At 37.7% G+C, this 26,212-nt stretch overlaps 1 protein-coding gene across 2 annotated transcripts; it reads left to right on the top strand.

The window, feature by feature from the left end:
* Positions 1-1,997: 1,997 nt before the first annotated feature.
* Positions 1,998-26,212, top strand: LOC107792434 (uncharacterized). 2 transcript variants are annotated; one of them, XM_016614647.2, is made up of 19 exons: positions 1,998-3,730; positions 7,675-7,760; positions 7,993-8,373; positions 9,064-9,147; positions 9,308-9,688; positions 12,204-12,243; positions 17,329-17,467; positions 17,573-17,658; positions 17,739-17,984; positions 18,154-18,404; positions 18,534-18,752; positions 18,823-19,050; positions 19,149-19,202; positions 19,322-19,387; positions 19,474-19,614; positions 19,706-19,759; positions 22,169-22,228; positions 25,096-25,491; positions 25,635-26,212. In XM_016614647.2, exons 1-19 carry the CDS (start codon positions 2,383-2,385, stop codon positions 25,800-25,802), a joined length of 4,428 nt encoding a protein of 1,475 aa, XP_016470133.2. In that variant the 5' UTR covers positions 1,998-2,382; the 3' UTR covers positions 25,803-26,212. The 2 variants fall into 2 exon arrangements, with proteins under 2 accessions (XP_016470133.2, XP_016470132.2); XM_016614646.2 differs by having other exon boundaries at positions 12,204-12,264.

Genomic DNA, 26,212 nt, shown 5'->3' with positions numbered 1-26,212 from the left:
TCAGAGACTTTAGATAATTCACAAAGAATAGAGAAAGAAGGAATATATATTCCAACAGAAAATAAATTGTGATGATGATGATGATGATAAAAAGTTAAAGATGAGTAGATAGCTACTGCACTGTTTTTTTTTCAAAAAATGGCAAAGGAGTATCCTTTTCTCCGAGGAAAAATATATATATTTTTTAATTCGAGATTGAAATGTATATGTGATATTGCTATAAAACGTATTAACTTAATAATAAGGTTATTAATCAACAAAGAAAAATAAAAATTCTTAAAAAATGAGATAAATTCAGAAGCCCTTATTTATTAGTTTTAAATATGGCATACAAAATTCCATTGTTCTAATTTGGTAGCGTAATATAGGTTTTGACTCTATCTAACAAACATATCAATTTGTAACCTCCAAGGAGTCGTATGAGGTGAAAATTTCACGTACGATTTTGTAATAGCAATGGGCACAATGATGTTATCATCGACTATGATCATCTATCAGTTTAAGTATAATTGAAATAGTAAAAGTACAATCAAAATATAATTTTTGGTGGTGAAATTTGTGGGGATGAAAATAAGATTTTATGCAATCCTAATACTACCATACAAGAATTTGTTTTATTAATTTAAAAGGTCAAATAATAAACAACAAAATATTAAAGTTTTAAAAATTAACTATCTCTTTTTAACAGATAGGAAGACACTCCAACTTTTGTGGTAGATTAAATATTTTGGAGAATTTAAAACTAATGCAACGTGAGAAATTGAAGTAAAAATTAAAAATAAATTAATTATGTAACTAAAATCGACATCATTTTCCTAAAAGAAGCACTTACTATGCAGATCATTTATTACACTAAAAACTAGATGTTGTATAGTCTTTAGATTAAACACACTTTTGTTGTCATTGTAGAGAAAACAAATTATTACTAGGTTTTATACACTTTTTTCAATTGTTTCCTAATTTGTTTTAGTTGATAAAAGTTTCCAATAACGAAGTTTGATTTCCATATAGCAACCATGATTTTTGCTTGACAAGAATTGTAAAGATAATGAAGTGGGTGTAATATTTCCAATAGCTTGAGATCATTATCTTTTCTATCAAATAAGAAGAACTTAACTTACTAATCAAATGTAAGATTTTTCAAAATTATAAAATGACAAAAACGATCACGTCTATAATCTTACTTTATAAAAACTACAAATATGCATTATTCCAACCTACAGAATATATACTTAATACTTATTTTCATGTTGACATGTTAAGATAAAATTTAAAAAATACACCAAAAAATTATTGCACTTTTTATCAAATCAGGGATTGAGTAAACTCGTCCATTAGGAACATTCAATAAAAAACTCAAGTGAACCCATAGAAATTTAAATGTAAATAAAGTATTTGAAAATTAGAAATTATATTTCGACATTAAATTCACTTAAAATAAATTATGAAAGTTTAAATTTTTGTGAGTGAAAATATTATATCACTTAAATTACACATTTAAACTAGTACTTCAATAGTTAACTTGAAATTAAATATTGAAAGTTTGTATTTGAAAATAGTTATGACTAAATTAGTCACAAATGCTAAATTCTCATTATTTGAAATGGAACCCATTAAATCTCGCTAAATTCTTGAAATCTCCACTCAATCGCCCATAGGAGTAGATACATGAACAGATGAAACTAAAGACTCATAGGGCATATCCAGAAAATGGGAGAAATACGAGAAAACATATGAATACGTGGAACCAGGGTCAAATAATACAGAGGCATCTAATCAGAAAATTTATTTTGATTCAATCTCAAAAAGCAAATACCTCAAATTATTATTAGAAAAAAAAATAAAAAATAAATAGCAGCTTATTTATGGCGGTAAATTACAGAATCCGGTGCGAATTCTCATGCAAAAAGGTCAAAAAAGATATTCGTCCTATTCTCTCTATACCATTTGCCACGTCTTTTTCTTTTTTAAATAGCCTCCTTCTATAGTGCCCAAGTGTATTATATCACGTACTTAAAACCGAAACAAAAAAAAGGAAAAAAACTAAAAACTTCTCTCTCTATCTCTCTCTAACGTTACCTGTTCTCTGTTCTACCGAAAATCGCGACTCTTCCAAAAATCGAAATACCTGAAAAAAAGCAAAAAAAGAAAAAAACGGATCCAAAAAATAGGCCCCGACGATAAAAATATTACGCCCCCAAAAAACAACAAACCCTAACCCTAGCTTTCCCTATTTCCCACGAACTATCCAAACATCTTTCTCTATTTCTCCGAATAGGAAATTACAAATCTGAGAGCGTTATCTTATCTTTTATATAGGTATAGATTTGTGTGGAGATAAGTTTTTCCGGTTGTCGCGGCGGCGGAAGTGGCGGTAATGGAATGTTGGAAGGGTGGTTGTGGGAGTGGATGGTGGCGGCGATGACTGGTGGTGGTAACGGTGGCGGTGGGGGGAGATGTCTGCGGCCGAGGAAGATGATGGGTAGGGTATTTACGGAGGAAAAGCCATGCCTAATATCTATCCCTAGGGTTTCGAAAAATGATGAAATTACAGAAAAGCCCTCAGAGTTTGATAAAATTACGGAAATGCCCCAACAACCAGAAAAAACTGAAAATGCGATAGACTTCTACTCCCAGGCGAGAAAAGCTTTGTGCCAACGTAGTCCTTTCGATACTGAGGATTCTACTTCTCAGTCACAGCCATCTTCTTCCTCTACCGTGCACCTTACTTTACCCAATAACTTAGCGCAGTTGTTAAATAAGCATTCTGATAGTAGAAAACGACACAAGAAGTCTCATGGAGGAACTGAAACGAAGAAGAAGAAGTTGTCTTCGCGGCAAAAGGGTGGTCGTAATAGTGGATTCTGGGACGAAGTTGAGGAATACTTTCGTGAATTATCTGTGGAAGATATTGATAGATTGTATAAACTTGGGTCGTTCGAGTTTTTGGGCAATGATAATCAGAAATTATTGTACATTCCTACCACATTTGACAATGTGGGTAGTGGTGTAAGCAATAGTGGAGTGTTGGTTAAAGAAGAAGATAATAAGGAGAGTGATCAATTTATGGATGTGGACAGTGAAGGAGGAAGGGAAACTGAATTGGTTAAAGAAGAAAAGGATGGAAATGTGAATGTGAAGCCATGTTCATCGTCCTCTTGTTTGCCACTGAGTGGGTTAGAATGGCTATTAGGTTCTAGGAATAAGATATATCTTGCCTCTGAACGACCCTCAAAGAAAAGGAAGCTTTTGGGTGGAGATGCAGGGTTGGAGAAGCTTCTAGTTGCTCGTCCCGTAGAAGGGTCAGCTGAATTTTGTGACTATTGTAGTTTAGGTGACCATGGTGATGTGTTGAACAGATTGATAGTTTGTAGTGTTTGCAGTATGGTTGTTCATCAGAGATGTTATGGTGTGCAGGATGATGTTGATGGCAGTTGGTTGTGTTCTTGGTGCAAGCAAAAGACTGATGAGATGGTAAGTAACGGCAAGCTGCCATGTGTTCTTTGCCCAAAAAGCAATGGTGCCATGAAACCTTGTAGGAAAAGAGAAGAATCTTCTTGCCTGGAGTTTGCTCACTTGTTTTGTTGTCAGTGGATGCCTGAGGTATATGTTGAGAATACTAGGATCATGGAACCGATAATGAATGTTGATGGTATAAAGGATACGCGGAAAAAGTTAATTTGTTATCTCTGCAAGGGGAAACATGGGGCGTGTGTTCGGTGCAGTAATGGTATGTCTTGCTGCTTCCTTACTTTACAATTCCTGCATTTCTTCATTAGATGGCTTTCTCGAAGACGTTTGGTTTATCGGGAGCTACTAGTTGACATAGTTAGGACTCTTTCTGTTTCATAGCAAGTGACTTCATGCTGTAGTCTTTTACTGAAGAATTTCTGTTTGACATATCTTGTATATGCTCCTCTCAGTTTTCTTGGGCTGTCATGTTATATGATCAATCATTTGTACCTGAGCAAGAGTTAAGATTAAATAAATCTTAGTATTTGATTGCAGTGTTCATTATACACCTTTTTTGTTGATTGGAATATGTCTGAGGACCAACCGCTATCTTCCAAACTCGGGGACAATGGGTCGTCGCCCCTCTACCCTTCTCCACTTAAATGCCAGGCTTAGCTTGTTTTTTTGTTTGACCTAAGTCGCAAGTCCCTCATAATTCTGTTCTTCTTCTTCCCCTCTCTCCCTACAAATCATGTAAAAGAGTGTGGTTTTTTCCTGATATTTACTTCTTGAAACGCGGCTTTGGAGTTTCAATGAAGTAGGAAATCAGGATAGAGCTATGATTCAGTACAATGTGAACTTGATATATCTGTTATTTTTTCTGATTTGTTCTTGGAGCTGTTAACTTTCATTGTTTAAGAGAATGTGGAAAGTTTCCGGCAGATTATACTGTTTATGTTGTGATTTTTCCTTGTTTTCTGTTTTCTCATTTTGTCTGTGGGAGTTGGGGTGTTTTTCTCTTTTATTCGTGCTTTCACCTTTCTGACCAGTTACCAACTGGTGTTGACCTAACTTTTCTCAAATATTTTGGTCAGTAGGATATGAGGAGGTCATTGGATCAGAGAATTTGACCAGTAAATCTATAAAAGTTACAGCTCAGAGTTGAAGCTGAAATTGCTGCTTAGCTTTTAAGCAGACCCTTGAATAGCGTTAGTGGTTGAAAGGCTCATATAAGGAATACTTTCTTTCCAGTGATGGGAATTTGCTTGGTGTCCGTCACGCAAAGGCTTTTTGCAGTTTGAGGGGATTTGTAGTACTTACTACTTAGAAGTTGTATGTTTTTATTTCGCTTTTCCAGTTTAATAGACATCAAATTGATTGATTCTTACATATTCTCAACCTGCCAAAGAGTCTCATAGACACATAAGGGAAAATTGCCATGTTTTCTTTGTTTCAAGAAGTTGATTATGATTTGAAATGGAAGCTAATGCTAAATACTTTGAGGATAAGATATGCCTTGGATCCGCTTAGTTTGCTTAATCTTGACCTTTCAAAGATCCATTTTGGTATATTCTCCCGTCTTCAAAGATTGATAAACTATGGCTTGATCTCCCCCCTCCCCCCTACGTGATGTCCTTCTTGGAAGGTAGATGCTTCCCAATTATTGGGCTGAAATTTTTAGCTTTGGGGATGAGGGGGTTTGAGTCTCTAAAAGGAGTCTAGGATGCAACTCCGCATCATGGAGAGACTGTGCGATAATACCGCACCGTCAAAACTAGGTGATTGTTTAGACTTTAAGCTTGTGGATGAACATATATTGCAAACAAAGAGCTTATTAGAAATATTTTCTATTTTCATTCTCTCTTTTGGTGTAAAAGGAAATACCCATGTGTATATAGATCCTCGGGATAATTGGTTGATGATTGTGGTTAACCTTACCTCACATCATGTATTTAGTTGTCGACGCATAGTTAAATTTTTCTAAATATAGAAATGTGTCATTCTTTTTGAGACAGACTGAAAAGGAAAGTATGCCACATAAAATGTGGGAGTATATGTTATGGTATGTGACCTTCAATTAAAACTTCAGTTTATTTACTTTATCAAGCCAAGCTTGTATACGAATCACAATGAAGCTTGTTAGTATTTAAATTGTGCTCAAGCTGGGTTCCTATAATGCTCAAGTTGAGCTCGAACAACCAAATAACTGTTGGAGTATGTACAGTTGAGGTGTTGATATTAACATTCAAGTGTCTTTATTAGCCCTCGGGCATTCCTCTAGTGTTAAGAGCACAATGGGTTAGGCGAAATTCACGGGCTTGAACCTAGCCGCAAACAAAAGCCTTGTTTAAGTGGAGAAAGATAGATGGTTAGGCTCATTATCCACCGCGTTTTGAACCGTGCGCCACTCGCGCTCGTTGATTTCTCTTTTATTAAAAAGTATCTTTCCAAATATTTAATAGTTTAAAGACTTATGTTTGGAAGAACGGATGAGTTTTCATATATGAATCCAAGTTCTTACAAAAACACTACTAATTGAAGGCAATGAATTAAGAATTAGGGCAATGACTGAATTGGCTCTACAAACATTAGAATCCCTACAAGATTAGTTGGGGCATACTTTTGTTTTTCGTTCTTTTGCTATATTGTATGGTCCCAATCGCACATCCTTTGTGCTGTTTTAATTTATAAAATTACTTTACCTTCTTTAAAAGAAGAATTAGGGGAATGACTATTTATTCTTTGTTTTTCCACCTTTTTTAGTTGAAGAGATAATTCCAAAATGTTTGGTTGCTATTGATAGTTGATTCTAACTCTTAAAAAGCCTTAAAAACTGAATGTAGTGAAGACAGAATGGGAGAATATCTTCTATTGACTATGGTCATCTCGTTTTGCTAATTTGGATCTTTTGCTTTCTGTGGCAACTCGCAATTACACTCCTTTTACCTTTTTTTGGGGGGCTGGGGGGGGGGTTGCTCAATGGTCGAAAGATCTGCAATGATGGGTTTTTGAGCTATTCTAAATAAAGGGAGGCATTACGGGCCGACTACAAGAAAAGCAAAGCTTCGTAGACTCGGTCAAGTCGCTTATAGAATACCAGCGACTATTTTTCACTTAATTAATAAGTGAAGGGGAGAGGGAAGCGAGGCTTAGCGAGCTTTATAAGGCCGACCACAGGAATGAAAGCAAGGCCGAGAGGGGGAGAGAATGGAATACTAGGGGAGAATCCTAGGACTTCAAGAAAGTCAGGCGAATGGTGCCTATACCTGAAAGCACATAAGCTCGCATTCCAAGACTTTGAATGCAAACTAAATCGAAAGCTAATGGAAGGCTGAGGGACCTGGCCCACTAAACTAAAGGATAGGCGGTATTTTTACTTGTAATAAAAAAAGTAACTAACTGGATAATACATTATCATTATACTTAATTATAAAGTTGAACATTTGTTTAGTCAATTTTCATTATTATGAATTTCTGAATAATGAAAAGTCACTTCTTGAATCACCGAATATTCCTATTTTCCGCTAAACCATGTGCGCGTGATTTCTCGCCTATAAGGGAAAGCGAAGGACAGAGACCATTTCACTCATGTTGGCAAACCAGAGCTTCAAGAAGAGTGAATTGAGGGAATCATCGATGTTAGAGTAGGTGTAGTTGCAGGTGGTCAATCAACTCATGTTTCTTTCAAATTTTAGACTGGTTCTTCCAATATAACCATATTTTGGTCCATTGGAGTATCAAATTTTGCAGATGGAATTTTACAGTCTTTTCTGTAAAAACACTCTCGTGGTTTGCAATCTTTATAAGTTTTTTCTCAACGATGGAATGTAATCTCTAACTACTGGACAAACTATTTACACTGCAATGCAATTTCTGCAACAGACGGCGATCAGTTTCTATCCGTCTAAGTCGGATTTTGGATATTTGTTCTGTCAGTGATTAAGTTGGTTCAGTTAGTAGGTGGTCACCTTACATGCTAAATATTTGGGTAGAGTTGAATATCTTTTCATTTAAATTGTTGATGCAGTTTGCTTCTCTCTCTCCCCACCCCCTTCCCCCACTCCCCTTGCATTATTGGTCAATTTCTGCCCCTACATTGCTTGGAGAGAAGAAAATCAAAATAAACTGAAAGATCCTGTCTAACGGAATTGTTTGCCCTATACTATTTCTATAGACTTTTTGAGCTTGTTCCTTGTTAATTTCTCCTCTTACTGGTTGTAGGATCTTGTAGGACTTCTTTCCATCCTATATGTGGCAGGGAGGCAAACCACAGAATGGAGATATGGGGGAAACTTGGATGTGATGATGTGAGTTCTATTCTTCTGGTCTTTTGCTTTGCGAAATTGTTAATCTTCCTGTAATGGCTTTTTTTCCTGCCTGTAATGTTGAACTGCTAATTTTTTTTTTCGTTTTCGATTTTGGTGCTGAACTGATGTCATTTTGTACTAGATGTACTTTGATCCATTTCATTTTGCAACACACATATTGATTAAAATCTCTTCCTTATTACTTTTTACCTGTTGTGTCCAATGCTTTTAGGTTGAATTACGCGCGTTCTGCTTGAAGCATTCAGATTTCCAGGTCAATAGTAGCAGTCAACAAGTTAGAGACATTGCAGTAGATGTTTCTTGCTCCACAGATAACAATCAGTTGGCAGCATCAGTCACAGCCAAACCACACAAGTTAAAGCTTGGCTTAAGAAATGGAGACAAAAGGGTGCTGCACATGGACAATTCTATCTCGGGTTTAGATAAGTTGAATGATGAAGAATTACAACAGCAAGAGCTGCTAGAGAAGGACTTGAACCTTAAACGTCAAACAGAATGTGGGATTTCACAGCAGCCTGTTAATAGGGATTTGTGTGTAAACAAAGATAGTGATGTGGCTGATCAGCTAAATTTCACCGTGATATTAAAAAAGGTATTGTCGCATCTAGACTAAGTAGCAATGGTACATTCACAGACTCCTAGATCATGTTGGCAAATTTTGAAAACTGCAATGAGATGATACAAAATTACAGCTATGGCAAGCAAATATATTAGTCTTCGCATGTATGTTTTCTCGGGTAAAGCCTTAACCCTATCTCCATTTCCCCCTTCCGCCACCTAAAAAAAAAACAATAGTAGTTTTGTATACTCAAAGAGCATAAATACAATTTAGTGCCCAAGTCCATCTGCGAATTCCATCTTCTTTCTTTCCATTTCAGAGCCTTGGTCTAAGGAAAGGACAAGATAATCCTATAGTTACTTTTCCATTTACTCAAAAAAGAAACCCTATTTATTCTTCTAAGAACTTTTGACTAGGCTACCAAGAAAACACATTGAACAGAGCAGAAAACAGGGAAGCAGAATTACATTAATGCCCATTGGAGTTGCAGAAGTGTCTAAGTAGATATTGGCGTGCCCAATACAAAAATTAAATAAGATATGATGAGCTTTTGGACCTTGTGTGACTGATTTGTTCTGGGAATTAAGTATGACTTGGATATGTGACATAAGATTTGGTATCTGCGCTTTTAACCTGTGGAAGCTATCTTTTTGATCTTTTTATTCCAGTTTTATATGCCACTTTAGTTTATAAAATACTGAATCTATTCATTGTTTTTTGTAGTTAATAGAGCAGAAAAAAGTTGATGTAAAAGATGTCGCTGTGGAGATTGGTGTATCTTCAGACTTGTTGGACTCAATGCTCAAGGTAATATCCTTTTGTTCTACTAGTCTCTCTCTACCTTTTTTGTATTATACACCTGATGAAAAACTGAAGCATTCTGTTTCTGCTGAAGTTATTGGTCGAGCTGATTTCTTTTTGGTAACGCACAGATACTTTTCTTGATCTACAATTCTGCTAATTGCAGGATGATAAAATGGTTCCTGACATACAGTTCAAGTTAGCTAAGTGGTTGAAGAATCATGCTTATATTGGAAGTTTACAGAAAACTCTAAAAGTTAAAATTAAATCCACAATAGCTCCAAAAGTTGACGCCGGTGTGGTGGATGGTTCGGATTCCATTAGAGTAACAGAACCCGAGATTACGGACTTCGTCCGCGTCAAGTCTGTACCACCTCGGAGAAGAACCAAAAACAATGTCAGGGTTGTGAAAGACGGTGAATCACTTTTTTCAGCTAAGGAGACACTCACCACTGATGGAGTATCATCGGATGAAGCTAAAACTAGTGTGGTTGGAAGGGAAGATTCAAGTTGTCCAAGAGAGTTTCCGTCTGCTGGTGTGCAGCAGGTATGAGAAATGTTTTATGATTTTGGTTATTTAATTATATTTGAATGAGGTCGGTTGAATCACATGTAATATGGAATTAGTTTCACTGAGTTGGTTAAGTATGGTTGGGGTAAGGCTGTAGCGCTTCTGCCTCCTATAGGCCAATGAGCAAGCCACCTCCCGTTGCTAGCTCGAAGGGCCCGGTAGTGATGACTTACTTGCTTTCGTAAAACATCAACTGAAAAGAAGCCAAATTTTCATGAGAGTGGCTTTGACATGACATTCGTTTGAGATTGACATTGTGTTCTGTACTAAGGTTAAAGTTTGGAACTAAACTGCACATTAGTTGCTGGAGTCAAGGTTCATTTTTTCCAGTTTAGGCTTTTGGTATGAATCACATTGAGTATAGTATTTCTGATTGAACACTAGAATCAGTGAATTTTGGAACAGAAAGAGAGAAGACTAAAGCATGAAAATGGAGCAAACTTGAGTTGCAAAAAGTTGTTACTTATTGACCATGCCATGCCTAAGAAATGCGACACTGGTATAATAAAACTTGTGATTACCGTGTTCTGATTTGTGTTATGCTATTAGGGCTTAAGTTGTTGGGCGATGGCTGTTAAGCTTGGAAAAGATAATCTGACTAGGAACTTATTAGTGTCTTTCACATCGATGGTAGCTGTAGATGTTCTTAAATTATGCTATCTTTCTTTGTAAGGTTATTTCCTTCTTTTCTGGCTTATTTAGCAGTTCTCTAGACTTCTATAGCAGCACGGTGTGAACGTTGATAATGGAGATGCATGGCAATGAATGGGGGGCTTTAAAATTCAAGGATTAAAGCATGCAATATTCGGTGTGAATTTAAACATTGATTCCTCGAGTTCTTTTTGATATAATATTTGGAAACTACTTAAAAAGTACTCTAAATTACAATATTTTATTCTTAAAAAAACTTAAGACATGCTTGAAAAAAATTGTAGTACAAGAGAAACGAAGCAATAATTGTGTCATACTATAATGAATTTCTATCTCTAGCTCCATATCTTTTCCTGGCTTCTTTCCTTCTCCCTCTGATTCTTCATATTCTTCAGCTTTCAACTGTTTTCTCCTCTGATATTTGTAATGCTCATGTTAAACATCGCAAAATTGAGGGCTCATAGGTGGGTAGTATCCTGCAAAGTAAAATGATAGTTTGATCTCTATACTCCCTGCAATTTGTGCGGATATGGGACAAATTTACGAAAACTCTCACGCCCTTCCTGTAATTATATCAGCAAGGAAGACCGATTTTTACACATATGAGACCAATTTACCATAACTCTCACTCTATTCCTATAATCAGTAAGGACTCTTGCTGCGCACCAGGAGAAGAAGCAATTCTTTTCGGCGTCTTCATACTCAAAATTGCCTTCCACACTTCTCTCATGATGCCCTCTTTAGTGAATCTCATATAAAAGGTTGTCATCGTGAATCATCCTGCCCTTGGTCCTCTCCAAAGTGTTCTAGCCTTCCCCACTCTCCCCTAAATTGTAGCTGTATCTTTTTTTGAAAAACCTCTTGAACTTACTTTATCTTTTAAAAATAAAAAGAAAAACCTCTTGACCTTATCCCCCCTCCCCCCCCCCCAAAAAAAAAAAAAGAAAAGAAAAAGAACTTCATAAAAAAAAACCTCTTGAATTTCCTCTCGTTCCTAGTCCTATATGTTCCTCTTGAACCTTGTATCCCTCAAAACACCTTGAAAGTTCCTCCTCGTAAAGCTGGATACTGTTATCTCACTATCGGTGGGAGTGGTACAAACCTTGGGATGCCTCCTTCTGTGATACTTCCCTTCACCATTGGTCTTGCCAAAAGTGTATCATGTCATTTTCATCTATATAGAATGTTATTACATATATATATATATATATATATATATATATATATATATATATAGTGGACGGCGTGCCTTCCATTTCTTTCGTAATTCCTTCCCATTGGCTCACACGTTGCGTTTTGTTGCCTTGCCGAGAACTACCCATCTCTTGATCTTCCCTGTGCCATAATAAATGTGGTCCCTTCATGCCCCAACCATTTTCCTTATAGCACCCTCTTGATTCTTGCATTGGATTTTAACAGGATAAGATCACTTTGAGACCTTTTACCTCCGTGAGAAAATGCTCCTGATGGGTCTACATTTCTCGTTTTTGCAATTGTAATCATGGTCTGTTTCGGTATCTGTAATGTTGGTGTTTGGCTTTTGAAGTACTTGAGAAATTATTCCCATCTTGACCTTATCAAAAACAAAAATTTTCATTTGGGAATATTCTGGTCAAGGTCTTCTGTTAATCTTATATTCCTTCTCAAGACTTGTTTGGTAATCTGCTGACCACTATATCTTTGATGCCCTTTGGTGATCTGAATCTTCCCTATGTAAGGGCACCGAGATTTTGTGACCTATTGAACTGATTTAGTCTGTGATTGATCATTTATTCTTGTTAAAGGGTGTGACTTTAAAGTAGTTAGAGGTAATGTTCTTTCCTATCTTGTTCCTGTACAGGTTATGCCCGAGATTGTTCCCTCAAAAGCCACTCTTGCGGGTAATTCCAACAATGATGAAGGTTTGCATTACAGATTACTGATTTCGGTCTGCATGTGAGGAATATGTAGCTTAACCTTTGTAGGAACATTGCCTTTTTTTGTTCATTTATTATGTTGCTGAAATATGATATCAATTGTCAAAGGTTCTGCGATTAATAAATGTCTTTTTATTTCACTGTATTTCTTGTGAATAGAGAATACCTGTTGTATAGATAGACGACAAATTAGATACATATGGACGATTATAGTGTCATAAGCATCTTGCATATACTTTTGACACTGGTTTGGTGTTCAGTATTGGAAAATGAAGGCCTTGGGTTGAGTCAGAGCCCGTTTGGAGTAGCTGAATAACAGTAGCTTTTAAGTACCAAGAGCTAACAGACACTTTTAGTGCTGGAGCTGATTCGTGTTTGGATAAAAGTGCTGAAACCGAAAATAAACGGTTGGTATGTTTGGTAAAAAGTGCTGGTAAGCATGTTTCTGTTAAAGTGACCGAATGCCCTTAAAGCCGTGGACACTAATAATGAGCCTATTATTGCAATATTTTTAATACTAAATTGGTTTAAATGCAAATTAATTTACAACACAATTTCAATTTAACTCTAAATTGATTAAATATAATTATTTTTAATAAATATTGATTATCTATTTACAAGGTAACTTTAGATACTTATTCAAATCATACTATAATATTCAGAAAACTATGCAGCTCCTTATTCATTTGATAGCTTATGCAGCATGTGCGTCTGGATATTTTTGGCTTTTTTGGTTTGATTTCGTTGTCTCAATGTTGCCATGGTTGATGGCACGGCAACTAAAATATTCACCTTGTTGACTGGATTTTCACGTGGCTACACCATAATGGTATCTATTCATTTTAACAATGATTGTAACAAAAAAAGCAGTGGAAATAAAAATTACGAGGGAATTTTTCCCTCGTTCTATTAGTTCCCTACGCAAATTGCAGCTGTAGAATGGAATTGTTTATTTGCAGAGATGGGAATGTAGTGACACAGAAAATTGAGAAGAAATGAAAGAGGAGTTATGGTTGTTCTTGTAATTTTGGGGGATGGGGGTGGGGTTTGGTAAACTATTTGGTCAAACCCAACTAGCTTTAAGTTAAAAAATCATAAGTTGGGGGTCCCCAACTTATGGCTTTTGGCTTGTTTTGGCTTAAAAGCACTTAGCTTACAAGCATTTTTGGCTGTCCGAACACTGAAATAAGCAAAAAAGTGCTTAGCCAGCTTTTGAGCCCATCCAAAAAAGTGCTCCAGTTAGCCATTTCCGAGCACTCGTCCAGGGCAGTCATCCTTCAGTGTACCTTTCGCACGTGGTTCTTACAGTGGGTATTCTAGTCGTCCGGGGCAGACTCAGTCCCAACAGCTCCGTCCGTAGAGAGCTTGTTTTGAGTGTGGTGATGTGAGTGTTGGTGCTTTCTAGTTTATTCCTATCTGCCTAAGTCTCTACTTATATTGTACTCGTGCCTCTTGTGGGATGTGCAAGATGAATATGAAGCTATGAATCTTTGAAAATGGTGACTTCTAAAAAGTTCAGAACGCGTCATCTTGTTGGATCTTCTGAAAAAGCCTATTTCATTTTTAGATAACAATGATATAAAATCTTTTGTGCACCTCAATTTTTTCATTGGGTACTTGTACCCCCACCACTATAGATAGCGGGTAATTCTACCATCTCTTCAGATGGGAAGAAATCACCTAGCTTAATTTCCTGTGATGTTATGTAAACCTTTGTCTCTGATGGTCTTCTTTCCAACTTTATTGACTGTTGTGCTACACCTTTATGTGCCTCGATTTTATGCTCTTTTGGAAAAACTTATTTCCTGTTTATTCTAGGTTTCCTTGTTCAAGTACTTTGGCCAACTTTACAAACTTATAACTAATGAGGATTTAGGTAAGTTTAGTTAGACAAATCATATATATGATTTTATTTATATCGAACTTACATAATATTCCCTCTGTCCCAATTGATGTGTCATACTTTTCTTTTTAGCCTGTTCCCAGAAGAATGTCATATTCCTTATTTAGAAACAATTAAACTTCAGATTTTACCCTTAGTGAGATGACTTATAGCCACACAAATGTCTATGGCTTATTTTAGAACACACGTTTCAAATGTCTTCCTTACTTTCTTAAATTCCGTGCCCAGTTAAACACGGTCACATAAATTGGGACGGAGGGAGTTGCATATCTATCACTATCTTATAATATTGCTAAAAAAGTATGTTCTTCCAGAAGAATAAGATGAAATATTAATGAGAAACAAGAAATTGCTAAAGCGGTTAATAGGTTTAAGATAATAGAGCTTGATAAAAAAGGCTTAAGATAATAAAAATAAAGCTGAGCAAAAAGCTTTTTGTATATCAACTCCTTTTTCACTTATATCTCTTGTTTATGGGATTTATCTTTTTTCCCCCTGTGGTCTTGGGCCTTGGAAACTAGGCGGTTCCATCTGAGGCTAATGCACGATCTTGCCAAGTTGGGTCCTCGATAAATGCCTGCAGAGGCTGTTGTGCAATTCCACCAACTAAATATATATACATATTTTCTTTGCGTGACTTCCCCATTAGATGCCGAGTTGGGATAGTTTATGTGCATCTTTAGTTTTTTATGGTCTTTTATGGGGGGGAGTGAATTCTGTAAAATGAACCAACTTAGATCCTGTAGCATGGTATAAATTTTGGATAACTAGTTATGTTTTTCCGTGATAGGTAAACTAAATTTCTTTAGACAAGCCTACTGGAAGAACTAATGCATACTTACCCATAAAATATAAATGCCTGAACTTCTCGTTAGCCCCCATCGTCACACAATCATGTAGTAAAATTTCCAGAGCCTTGCCATTTTACCGATGTAAAATCTCCTCATTCATGCTAAGATTGTGCTTGCTACTTTATATGTTGGGTTTGTTGTCATACCTTACGTGCACTACAAAACCTGCACTGTCTCTCCAGTCATTAGCTCCCAGCCAACCTTCTCATTCAAGCAGGTTCTCTGCTCTTTCAAAATCCTATATTTTATTCCATTCTGGGATTGGCGATGTTTAATTTCCAACTGTATCAATTTATTTTAACAAGTGGCGAGTTTTAGATTGCCTTTAGCGCTAAAAAGCTGGAGACTGTAATATCTTTCTTCGTTGCTGATATGGGCAAGAAGAAAGAAAAATCATTAGTAGACAAAAGAGTAGAGGAAGAGTAATTTGGCAAAGGGGAAAGAGATCCATGTTAATCCCGTAGCCCCAAATTGTATTACCTTGTTGACTTCCACTTAGAGGTCAAGAAAAAAAGGGTGAACGAGTTATTATATTTGAATATTAGTGGTTAATTTGTGAATTAGCCAAATAATTTTCAACCTTTTGAGGTCAATATATATGGTCATATAATTGTTGGAAGATGTGCAAAGGCTAAAAGATGCAACACTAAATAAAATTATCTGAAGTGTATTACTTCTAGATATTTTTGATAAAGAAATGTTACTTTTATATATTAAGCTTTACTTGGTGAAGATCTAACAAAATAGGCCATTGTTTGCTGAGGAACTTAAAGAAAATAATTCGATTAAGAGGAGGGAGTATAATTCTTTGTTGGGAAACTGCTGGAATATTAGGATAAAATCATACATATGTAAAAAAGAGTTTTCTGAGAGTTCAAGCGAGCATTTGACACTTGTAGATAGGATGATTAATTTCCTTGGTTCTTTTCACATGTAGCTATTGTACTGAGATGCACACGTCACACACTCTGTGGGTGCTATTCCCTAATAAAATTTTCATTAAATTTTCGAAAGCTAGCATATTGACACTTAGAATCCTGCAGATTAATAATTGAAATGATAGACTAAGGTAACCAACTATTGGTTGAAGCAGATGATAGTCAAGTATTTTTCTTGCGAGCTGGTTGCTTTTGTCCAGAGGTGACATGATAAAAAACAATATTAAACTACATACTGAAAATCCTAAAGACCCGTGTGAAATAATAAAGCATATAAAAGTCCAATCACTCTTATCATCAAAAACCATTTGATAGATGATCCCAGCTAGTATATGCTGGTGCTTATAGACAGAAAAGAATAGAGGATTCTTTGATGGTTTGTCAACTCCGAATCACTCTTTCGAGGCTAGATGCTTCTTGTACAATATCAACAACAACAAAAAAAACTAGATGCCTCTTGTATCTATTTAGTTGGTTCAATGTAACCCCTGTAGATACCCCTGTTTTTTTTTTTTTTTTTTTCCAGTTTCTTAGCTCCGTGGTTTTAGAATAGGCACCTTTGTACAAGGAGCTAATTTGCATTTCTTTGTGAGCTCAATTGTAATATCCTTGTACTATCTTTTTGCATCCACTTGATGCTAGCAACGAAACTTTTGCTTCATCAAAAAAATAAAATGAAAAATAAAGCATCTAAAAAATCCAGTGACAACAATTTGTGAAACTAATTGAATACAAATTACTCTTAGCAACATAACCAAAGCTGCCAGGTTTATTCTCCAGCTCTAGCTGCTTTATTTGAAAGATTGGTCCGCGGTCCTGTATTCTATCAGCTCATGGGTCACAACCATATAGACCATATTTTTCTCGTCTTCAAAGGGTAATCTCTTTTAGCTTATCAAGCATCCAATCCATGTGATCAGTTAGTTTCCTTGCTCCATACTCCTACTTGTCTGTCTTTTAATGTAGACATTTTGCTTATCTTATGCTATCTATTACTTTTCAACCTGAACGCCGGGGTTAGTTCTGTTTTCGTCTGAGCCTATTTTGGTATTTGAGTGCCAGTTTCGGTTGCTTATTGTTGAAAACTGACTTGGAACCAAATCCACCTCCGATAAAATCCGGAAATGGTGAAACTGTCTTTGCGTTATGCTTTACAATGTCGGTTAAATTTAATGTCATTGAAGAACTAGTGTTAAGTACTAACTATGCCTCTTTCTTGTTTACATCTGTACAGTGTTTGCTTGTGATGAGATGTAAGGAAAATTTCTCTTTAGTGAAGCTATAATGTAATAATGAGCTTGTATATTGACTGCCTTTTGCCATTCTCAAAATTAATCATTGAATAATTTGGCTGCAGAGCCATCTAAGGTTTCAGTCCACAGCCTTGACAATGGTCAAAAGGAGCAGGGTGCTTTATCTGATCAGAATCTTCTGACAGTTGCTGATACGAGCCGCACTATTTCTTCAGTTTCTTTTAACCACTTACCGGATGTCCTGTAAGTATTCTATACTTTATGTTTAGTTGTGACTTGTAGCTACTTTTTGAGCTACGTACGTTTTAACTATTGAGCTTTACCAGCATTTATATTTTCTTCATGCAGTAAACATGAAGCTTTCCATAGCTCCTGCATTCACCCTCTTATTCAGAATAGATTAAGGCAAATGGAGAACGGAGCCCCTTTGGATGGTAATATTCGTGATTATTATGGTAAAAGCTTGTGGATGTCACTTGTATATTGAACTTCATGTTATTCATTATGCTCGCAGATTTGAGACATGGAGAAGTTTCTCAAATTGAAGCATCTTCCAGTTCAGGAATCTGCTGCAGTCAACATTTTCAACAGTCAACTTCTGGTGACATTCTCAAATTGAATGGTGCATGCCTTGAACAGTTGGTGAAGGCGAGTAATATGGGCCTGTTTGAGCTTTCACCGGCAGATGAGCTGGAAGGAGAGCTCGTTTATTACCAGCACAGACTGCTTTGTAATGCTGCTGCAAGGAAACGTTTTAGTGGTCTCTGCTATAAACCCCATCTCATATTAGCACATATTAGATTATTGCCTCCTTTTCTTGTATGAGAATTGCAGAAAATAACATGCACCTCTTGCTGAGCTTTTACATGTGCCTGAACTCATGGATATTGTTGTTGAATTAACTGATGGTCATTTGATTTTCTTTGCAGATGATTTAATTGTTAAGGTTGTGAATAGTCTCCAACAGGAGACTGATGCTGCTAGACAACGAGAATGGGATGCTGTTCTCGTTAGCCAGTATCTTTATGAGCTTAGGGAAGCCAAAAAGCAAGGAAGGAAAGAAAAACGACATAAGGAGGCTCAGACTGTACTGGCTGCTGCAACTGCTGCAGCTGCCGCATCGTCTAGGATTTCATCATTGAGGAAAGATAATGTAGAAGAATCTATGCACCAGGAAGTTGTAAGTCTATTTACGTTAGGACTTGAGAGCCACTGAAATAGTATTAACAACTATATCAGAATTTCAATCTAGTTGTCGCCATACTGAGTTTATTTGTTTTTTTCTTCTTCTATGCTGGGTGTTTTGAAGATGAATGCTACCAATGAAAGGCTTAGGCTTTCTTCCCAACAGCATCCTCGGGTCAAGGAGACGCTTTCAAGGCCAACCAGTGTGCGAATATTACCAGAGACTAACTCTGATCTTGTCCAGCCAGGTTCAGATTTTTCGAAAGACCATGCCAGAACTTGTGATGTCTGCAGACGGACCGAGACCATTTTAAATCCCATCCTAGTTTGTACCAGCTGCAAGGTAGGAAGCACTACATTCCTATTCTTCCTTTTTAAATCTTTTCCTGAGTTCAAATTATCCTTGTTCATAGGTTGCTGTTCACTTGGATTGCTATCGAAGTGTAAGAAACTCAACAGGTCCTTGGTATTGTGAACTATGCGCGGATTTATTGTCATCTGGGGGCTCTGGAGCTCAAGCTTCTAATCTTTGGGAGAAGGAGAAACCTTGTTTTATTGCAGAATGTGGGTTATGTGGTGGTACTGCAGGCGCTTTTAGAAAGTCAAATGATGGTCAATGGGTTCATGCCTTCTGTGCTGAAGTAAAATGCAATCTTCATGTTTAGCTATTCATAATCACGCACTAGTTTTATTTACTTTGTTGCACTGATGAATGCACTAATTTCTTTTTGTTCTGTAGTGGGCCTTTGAATCAACTTTTAGAAGAGGACAAGTACAACAAATAGAGGGAATGGTACGTGCTTAGCAGAATTAAGAATGTCTTTTGCTCAATACAGTTGTCTTTAAGTTTGGAAAACTGGACTTGCATAGTCTTTGTAATAGTTACCGTATCAATCATTGTGATAATGGCAGGCAACTGTCCCCAAGGGTAACGATGTCTGCCTCGTATGCCAGCGGAGAAAAGGTGTATGCACTAAGGTAAAAGATGTGAAAGGGCTTTTTTTGCATTTTGAAATTGTGTTAAACTTAGTTTGTTTATTGGAATACTACTGTATTACTTGCAGTGTAGTTATGGTCACTGTCAGAGCACATTCCATCCCTCTTGTGCTAGAAGTGCTGGCTTCTTTTTGATCATGAGAACTAACGGTGGCAAGCTGCAGCATAAAGCATATTGTGATAAACATAGTTTGGAACAGAGACTTAAGGTTGGTGTTGTCTTTGTCCATGCAATGGGTGCAAGTTTCTCTAGTGATTAGTACTTGTGTCATATACTCATTGTGTATCACATCTGATCAGTCTGAGACTCAGAGACATGGGGTGGAAGAACTGAAGAGCCTGAAGCAAGTCAGGGTAAGTGATGATATTTGCCTGATTATCTATCATCTTTCAAGTTGCATAAGTTGTCTTGCTGTCCCGTTCATTTTTCTTTGGTTTTTCCCTATGTTTTTGATTTTTTGTCACTTTTCAATTTTCATCTCCATGGCTATTATTTCTGCTAAACACTAAATAGTGTATTAGACATAGTGCTTTCAATCATATTTTATGGTTGCGACGGGGACATAGACATCTGCTGCATGGACAGTGTAAGTAGGAGAATTGACAGTTAGTTGCACCAGTTCGATGTAAGTTTTATATGTTCACTTAGGAAATAGGATACTATTAAGAGGGTGCTGGACAGAGTAGCTGATGGGTCTAGAAATTGGGGACTGTTTTTTTTTCCGCTTTTCAGTTTTGATCTCCATGGCTATTAATTTGCACGCTACTTACATAGTTACATTTGGTGTCTGCTGTGCTGTGCATTATCAATGACCTGTTAATGTAGAAAGAGAAAAAAGAAGAGGCGGGTTGCAAGTGAGACGCTTTTGAAGGCTGTGTTTAATATGTAGACATGCATGAGCAAAAGCTACTGGAAATAAAAGCAATACTTGGAAAATAGAGAATCTACAAAAGTTATGCTGGACCAAAGAGTTTGAAACGTACACGCAATTTCACTCTTCATGCCAAAAAATAAAATGTGTACAACCATTTTCTTTAAGCTTGTGAGCCGTTCAGTTAAATCCTGAAAGCATTTCAGACAGCGTTCAGGGATGGATCACATACCGTAGGTGGCCTCTTCTTCCCAATCTTAGTAACGAGAATAGGTCCAGTATAACCCGGTGCCTAAAAGGAAAATAGAACAAGTGACTATACTAATAAGATCACAGATTCTTCTTTTTACTGCCTGAAAGTCTCTATTTTTGCCATGTCGTTTGCAAGATGTTGGAGCAAGAGAACTACCACAAAGAAAAACTTTTTTTCCCCTGAATGGTATATTGCTCTTGTTTTGGGAGTTGGGAGGACACCCTGTATCTTGATATGGCCTAGCTCCCTTTTGGCGCTAAAGAGAAGCTTGTGTAATTTAAGAGAAACTGACCCCGGGCTTATCAAGAAGATGGAGAAAATGACTCCTATTGGGTCCTTCCTAAGAAAGAAGTGAAGACTAAACCTTGGGGTTAAACTATAGACTAAGTTACTATTTGTCATGTAGTCGGCAACAGATTTCTTGTTTTCTTAAGTCCCTATTGTGCCTGCAAGTACAGTTGCTGTTCATAAATCCAATATTACAAATGATAGTTTGAGCAATTATACAGTTTTTTTAATCAGGAGCTCCTTTCTTTTTACCAGGATGTTTCTTTGAACACGTTACTGTTGTGTGATGTGAGGTTGGCTTAGTTGGCATGCAGGAGTTTCAAATTCAATATGATTTACTGTCTAAAATTTTAATCTGAACCAGGTTGTTTTAATCCAGTTGGTGTTTGAATTGGGTCCGACAAACCTTAATCATGTATTTTTTGTGATTTTGCTCTAACTTTTTGGTTCAACAAATTTAGAACATGGTGGAAAGCAAAGGAACATTAGTACTTGGAGCTTCTTTTTTTTTTTGGATAAGGTAAGGTAAGTATTACTAAAAAAGTGACACCGAGTAGGTGCATTGGGGTGTGCAATACAAAAAGCAAAGACTCAAGACATTACTGCACATAATTGAGGAATTCTATCAAAAGTAGCAACGTCATATATATTTGTCATCTTACACCAGTATGCTAATGTAAAAATACATCTGTATCTGATCTTCCTCAAACAGTCCTTTCTTCCTTAAAAGATCCTTTGGTTTCTCTCCTTCCAAAACACTCACCAAATAGCTGCAAGGATAGTGTTCCAAAGTGGTTTCATGTCTCTGTTCGTTACTTTTCTGTACAGAGGAGTAATTTTTTGTGCTTTCTGGCATACACCATTTCAGCTCTAAAAGATTCAGAATCCTGCTCTCCCTATTTGAGAAGTGACCTTACAGTGAATAAAAAGATGGTTCACATCTTCATATCCATCCTCACAAAGTACGCATCTGTTACAAATACTGTAGATTATGTTGAGTCAAACATGCCTCTTTGCTGTTGTTTTTCTTTCTTCTATTTTTCCAGAAAAGATGGAAGGGGTGGTTGATTTTAGGCTCTATGTGTTTATTCAATAGTTTCTCAGGACAATTTGTTATAGGATTGTATTCAGGGTTGGACGCTGCTCAAAGTGGAAATTTATGCTTTGGCTTGTAAATCTTTTGTGGCTGTTATCCCAGTCTATGAAGCTCCTTTCAATTATATGCTGCAGTTGTGAGCTACTGTTGGAATCTGATATTGAAGCGTTCTGTTTTTGTCTATTACCATCTAGAACATTTTTGCTCATACCGGAATGGCGAAGATCCTTATCCTTTCAAATCTTCTTGTGCAGGTTGAATTGGAGCGATTACGGCTATTATGCGAAAGAATTGTTAAGAGGGAGAAGCTGAAGGTACCTTTGCTTTCTTTTCCATGCTCTTTGCAGATTAATGTCTGTTGTGAATACTCTTCCTGCATTTTTTCTCTTTGATATCACTGTTTGCCGCTGCCTTGTCAAACTCATCACTTTTGTTGCATTGCTGGTACAAGCTTTTTACTTGTTCCGTTTGCATATTATTAGTTTGGTGTCTTGTATTATTACAATCTTATGATTGTGCTTTACTTTGTCTGGTGTGAATCAATTGTTTCCATGGTAAGAAACATTCTCTTTAGTACTATAGATATTGCACCTTTTTCAAAAGGAGGAGCACTTGGTTACCTTTCAGAGTATGGTGGCCAAGATCCAGATTAACTACCTACTCCTTAGGAAGTGTGATAGAGGTCTTTGCATGGATTGCACGGTTATTCCGAATGAGAATCTCTCGACCCAATATAGGCTCTTGGTGATGGACTTGGAGATCAGGAGGAGGAAGAAGAGGGTTGTGCATGGTCTACCTAAGATCAAGTGGGGAGCCTTGACTAAGGATAAAGCTTAGGTGTTGGGGGAGAAGTTGGTGGTTATGGGGGCATGGAGGAGCAGTGGGGATGCGAGTAGTATGTGGACCATGACAACGAAATGCATTAGGGAAGCTGCTAGGGGTCTCGAAAGGTTACTCTGGAGGGCACAAGGGGGAGTGGTGGTGGAATGGAGAGGACCAAGGAAAAATAGAAGCCAAGAAAGTGGCGTACTTGAAGCTGGTGGAGAACAAGGACGAGGAGGAGAAGAGGATGAATAGGGAGTCGTACAAGAGGATCAAGAAGGAGGCGAAGTTAGCGGTTACGGCGGCTAAGACTGCAGCATTTGGCCGTTTGTACGAAGAACGTAGCGACAAAGGTGGGGACAAGAAGCTGTACAGGCTAGCCAAGGTGAGAGAAAGGAAAGCCCGTGACCTGGACTAAGTGAAGTGCATCGAAAACGAGGAAGATAGAGGATTGATGGAAGAGGCGCATATTAGACAGATGACAAACATACTTCCATAAACTCCTAAATGAAGGAGACATGGGTATTGTGTTAGGTGATTTGGAGCACTCCGTGAGTCGTCGCGATTTTGGTTTTTGTAGGCGTATTAAAATTTTGTAGGTCGAGAGGGCTATGCATAAGATGAGCAAGGGAATAACGACCGGGCCAAATGAAATTTCGCTAGAATTTTGGAAGAGCATGGGAGAGCAGGCTTGGAATGGCTCACTGGGTTGTTTAACATCATATTTATGACGAAGAAGATGCCTGAGGAATGGAGATGGAGTATGATTATTCCGGTGTACAAAAATAAGGGTGATATCCAAAATTGCAACAACTATAAGTGTATCAAGCTGTTGAGTCATACTATGAAAGTTTGGGTGAGGGTAGTGGAAGCGAGGGTGAGGAGGAGCGTGTCTTTTTCCGAAAGCCAGTTCGGATTCATGCATGGACATTCGATTACGGAAATCATTCACCTTGTAAGGAGTTTGGTAGAGTAGTATAGGGAGAGGAAGAGGGACTTACATATGGTTTTCATTAATCTAGAGAAAGCATACGACAAAGTTTCGAGGGGGATTCTATAGAAATGTTTGGAGGCTAGGGGTGTTCATGTTGCTTACACTAGAGTAATTAAGGACATGTATGATGGAGCTAAAACACGGGTGATGATAGTGGGGGAGGGGGGATTCGGACCACTTACCAGTTGTGATGGGGTGCAGGTTGCACCAGGGGTCGATTCTTAGCCCATTTTATTTGCCTTGGCGGTGCCATGGTGTATGTTATTTGCGGATGATATTACCGATTGACGAAACGCGAGGCGGTGTTAACGCGAGACAAGAGGTTTGGAGATAGACTCTGTAGTTTAAAGGTTTGAAGCTGTGTAGGACCAAGACTGAGTACTTAGAGTGCAAGTTCAGTGCCAAGACCAATGGAGCGGACATGAACGTGAGGCTTGATACACAAGTATAGTTTCAAGGACCTTGGGTCTATTATCTAAGGAAATGGGGAGATTGATAAGGATGTTATACATTGTATTAGAGCGGGATGGGTGAAATAGAGTCTCGCATCCGATGTTCTGTGTGATAAGAATGTGCCACCTAAACTAAAGGGTAAGTTTTACAGGGTGGTTGTTAGACCGACCTTATGGTGTGGAGCAGAGTGTTGGACAGTCAAGAACTCCGTGTCCAGAAGATGAAAGTAGCAGAAATGAGGATGTTGAGATGGATGTGCGGGCATACCAAAATTGATAAGATTAGGAATGAAGATATTTGGAACAGGGTGGGAGTAGCATCGGTGGAGTACAAGATGCGGGAAGCGAGACTTAGATGGTTTGGGCATGTGAAGAGGAGAAGCACAGACGCCCCACTGAGGAGGTGCAAGAGGTTGACCTTGGTGGATCTGAAGAGATGTAGAGGTAGACCAAAGAAGTACTGGGGAGAGATGATTAGGCAGAATTTGCCGTTGCTTCAGTTCACTGAGGACATGACCCTTGATAGGAAGGTGTGGAAGTCGAGAATTGGGTAGAAGGTTAGTAGGTATTTGAGTGTGTGTCTTCCCTTTACCTGTAGTACTAGTAGTTAGCCTTGTATTCTATTATTGTTAGATCTCTATTACTACATATTGATCATTCCGCTTGTTATCTTGCTGCTTACTGCTTTCTTTTCATCTTTCCTTGAGCCGGGGTCGGAAACAACCTCTCCACCATCAAGGTATGGGTAAGGTCTGCGAACACACTACCCTCCCCATACCCCATTTGTGGGATTATACTAGGTTTGTTGTTGTTGTTCGTAGATATTGCACGAAATGTGGGATTTGCTTTATTCTTTCTTTATGCTGCATGTTCTTCTGGTGTCTTGGCCTGATGGTTGTTTCTTGATTTGCAGCGTGAAGTAATCCTTTGCTCACATGATATTCTGGCTTCAAGTAGAGACAATGCTGTTTTATCTGCTCTGACTCGACACCCTTACTTCCAACCTGATGTTAGTTCAGATTCAGCTACTACGACATCCATTAAAGGCTACACTGATGGCTATAAATCAGGCAGTGAAACAATACAAAGATCAGATGACATAACAGTAGACAGTGCTGTAGCAGGAAAACGGCGCATTAAGTTTCCTGTGCCTATGGACAATGATCAAAAGACTGATGATAGTTCTATATCACCCAACCCTGTCACACAAAAACCTGCACAACGAGCTTCATTTTCTGGGAAGCAAATCCCTTGTAGAGCTTCTTGCAATTCTACAGATGACGGGGACAAGCGATTGAGCTACAGAAAGGTAGAGTCTTGTTCCATCTGATTCATTAGGTTGACATTCTTCATAACAGGAAACATCCATGCCTTTAGTTGGATGTATGGTTAGATATTTGATATGCATTTTTTGCTGGAATTTAGATCTTAACCAGTTTCTTGCATGTACAGCATATGGAAACTTTTGAGAAAGAGCTGGTAATGACTTCAGATCAAGCCTCAATGAAGAACCAGCGATTACCTAAAGGGTACGTCTATGTCCCAATCCGGTGCCTTCCGAAGGAGGAGGAAGCTGCTTTAGATGAGTGTTCTGGAGAACCACTGGATCCTGATGGATAGATTTAGCTCAGTCATTGTAGGATTTTGGTTCGAACGAGCACGCCATATCTGGCATTTTGCTGCTGGTACACCATTTTTATCTGAACCATCGGGGAGGATGGCTTATTTAAAGCTAAGATGATGACAACAAGCGCCCTTCCAGGAGCCATCGAGATTAGGTTGAGGACGGAATCTGATTGTTGTATATTCATTCAGAGCTTACTGTACAGTGGAATTTGGAGTGGTTTGAATGGCTCTGTCCCGATGGCTGTTTGTGGTGGTGAGCTGGGTGGTGACAGTAGCTCTGCTTCTTGTAATTGTATACAGTAGTTAGAGGATATTCCCTACTACGCAAGCCTTGTAAAGTTATTGTAAATATTCTTACAGTGTTAATTCAAAGCAATTAGCGCAGAGCAATGAGTTTAATTTTA

Source organism: Nicotiana tabacum, chromosome 12 (assembly GCF_000715075.1).
Source record: "Nicotiana tabacum cultivar K326 chromosome 12, ASM71507v2, whole genome shotgun sequence".
Taxonomy (NCBI): Eukaryota; Viridiplantae; Streptophyta; class Magnoliopsida; order Solanales; family Solanaceae; genus Nicotiana; species Nicotiana tabacum.
This window is presented reverse-complemented; position numbering and strand designations above follow the sequence as displayed.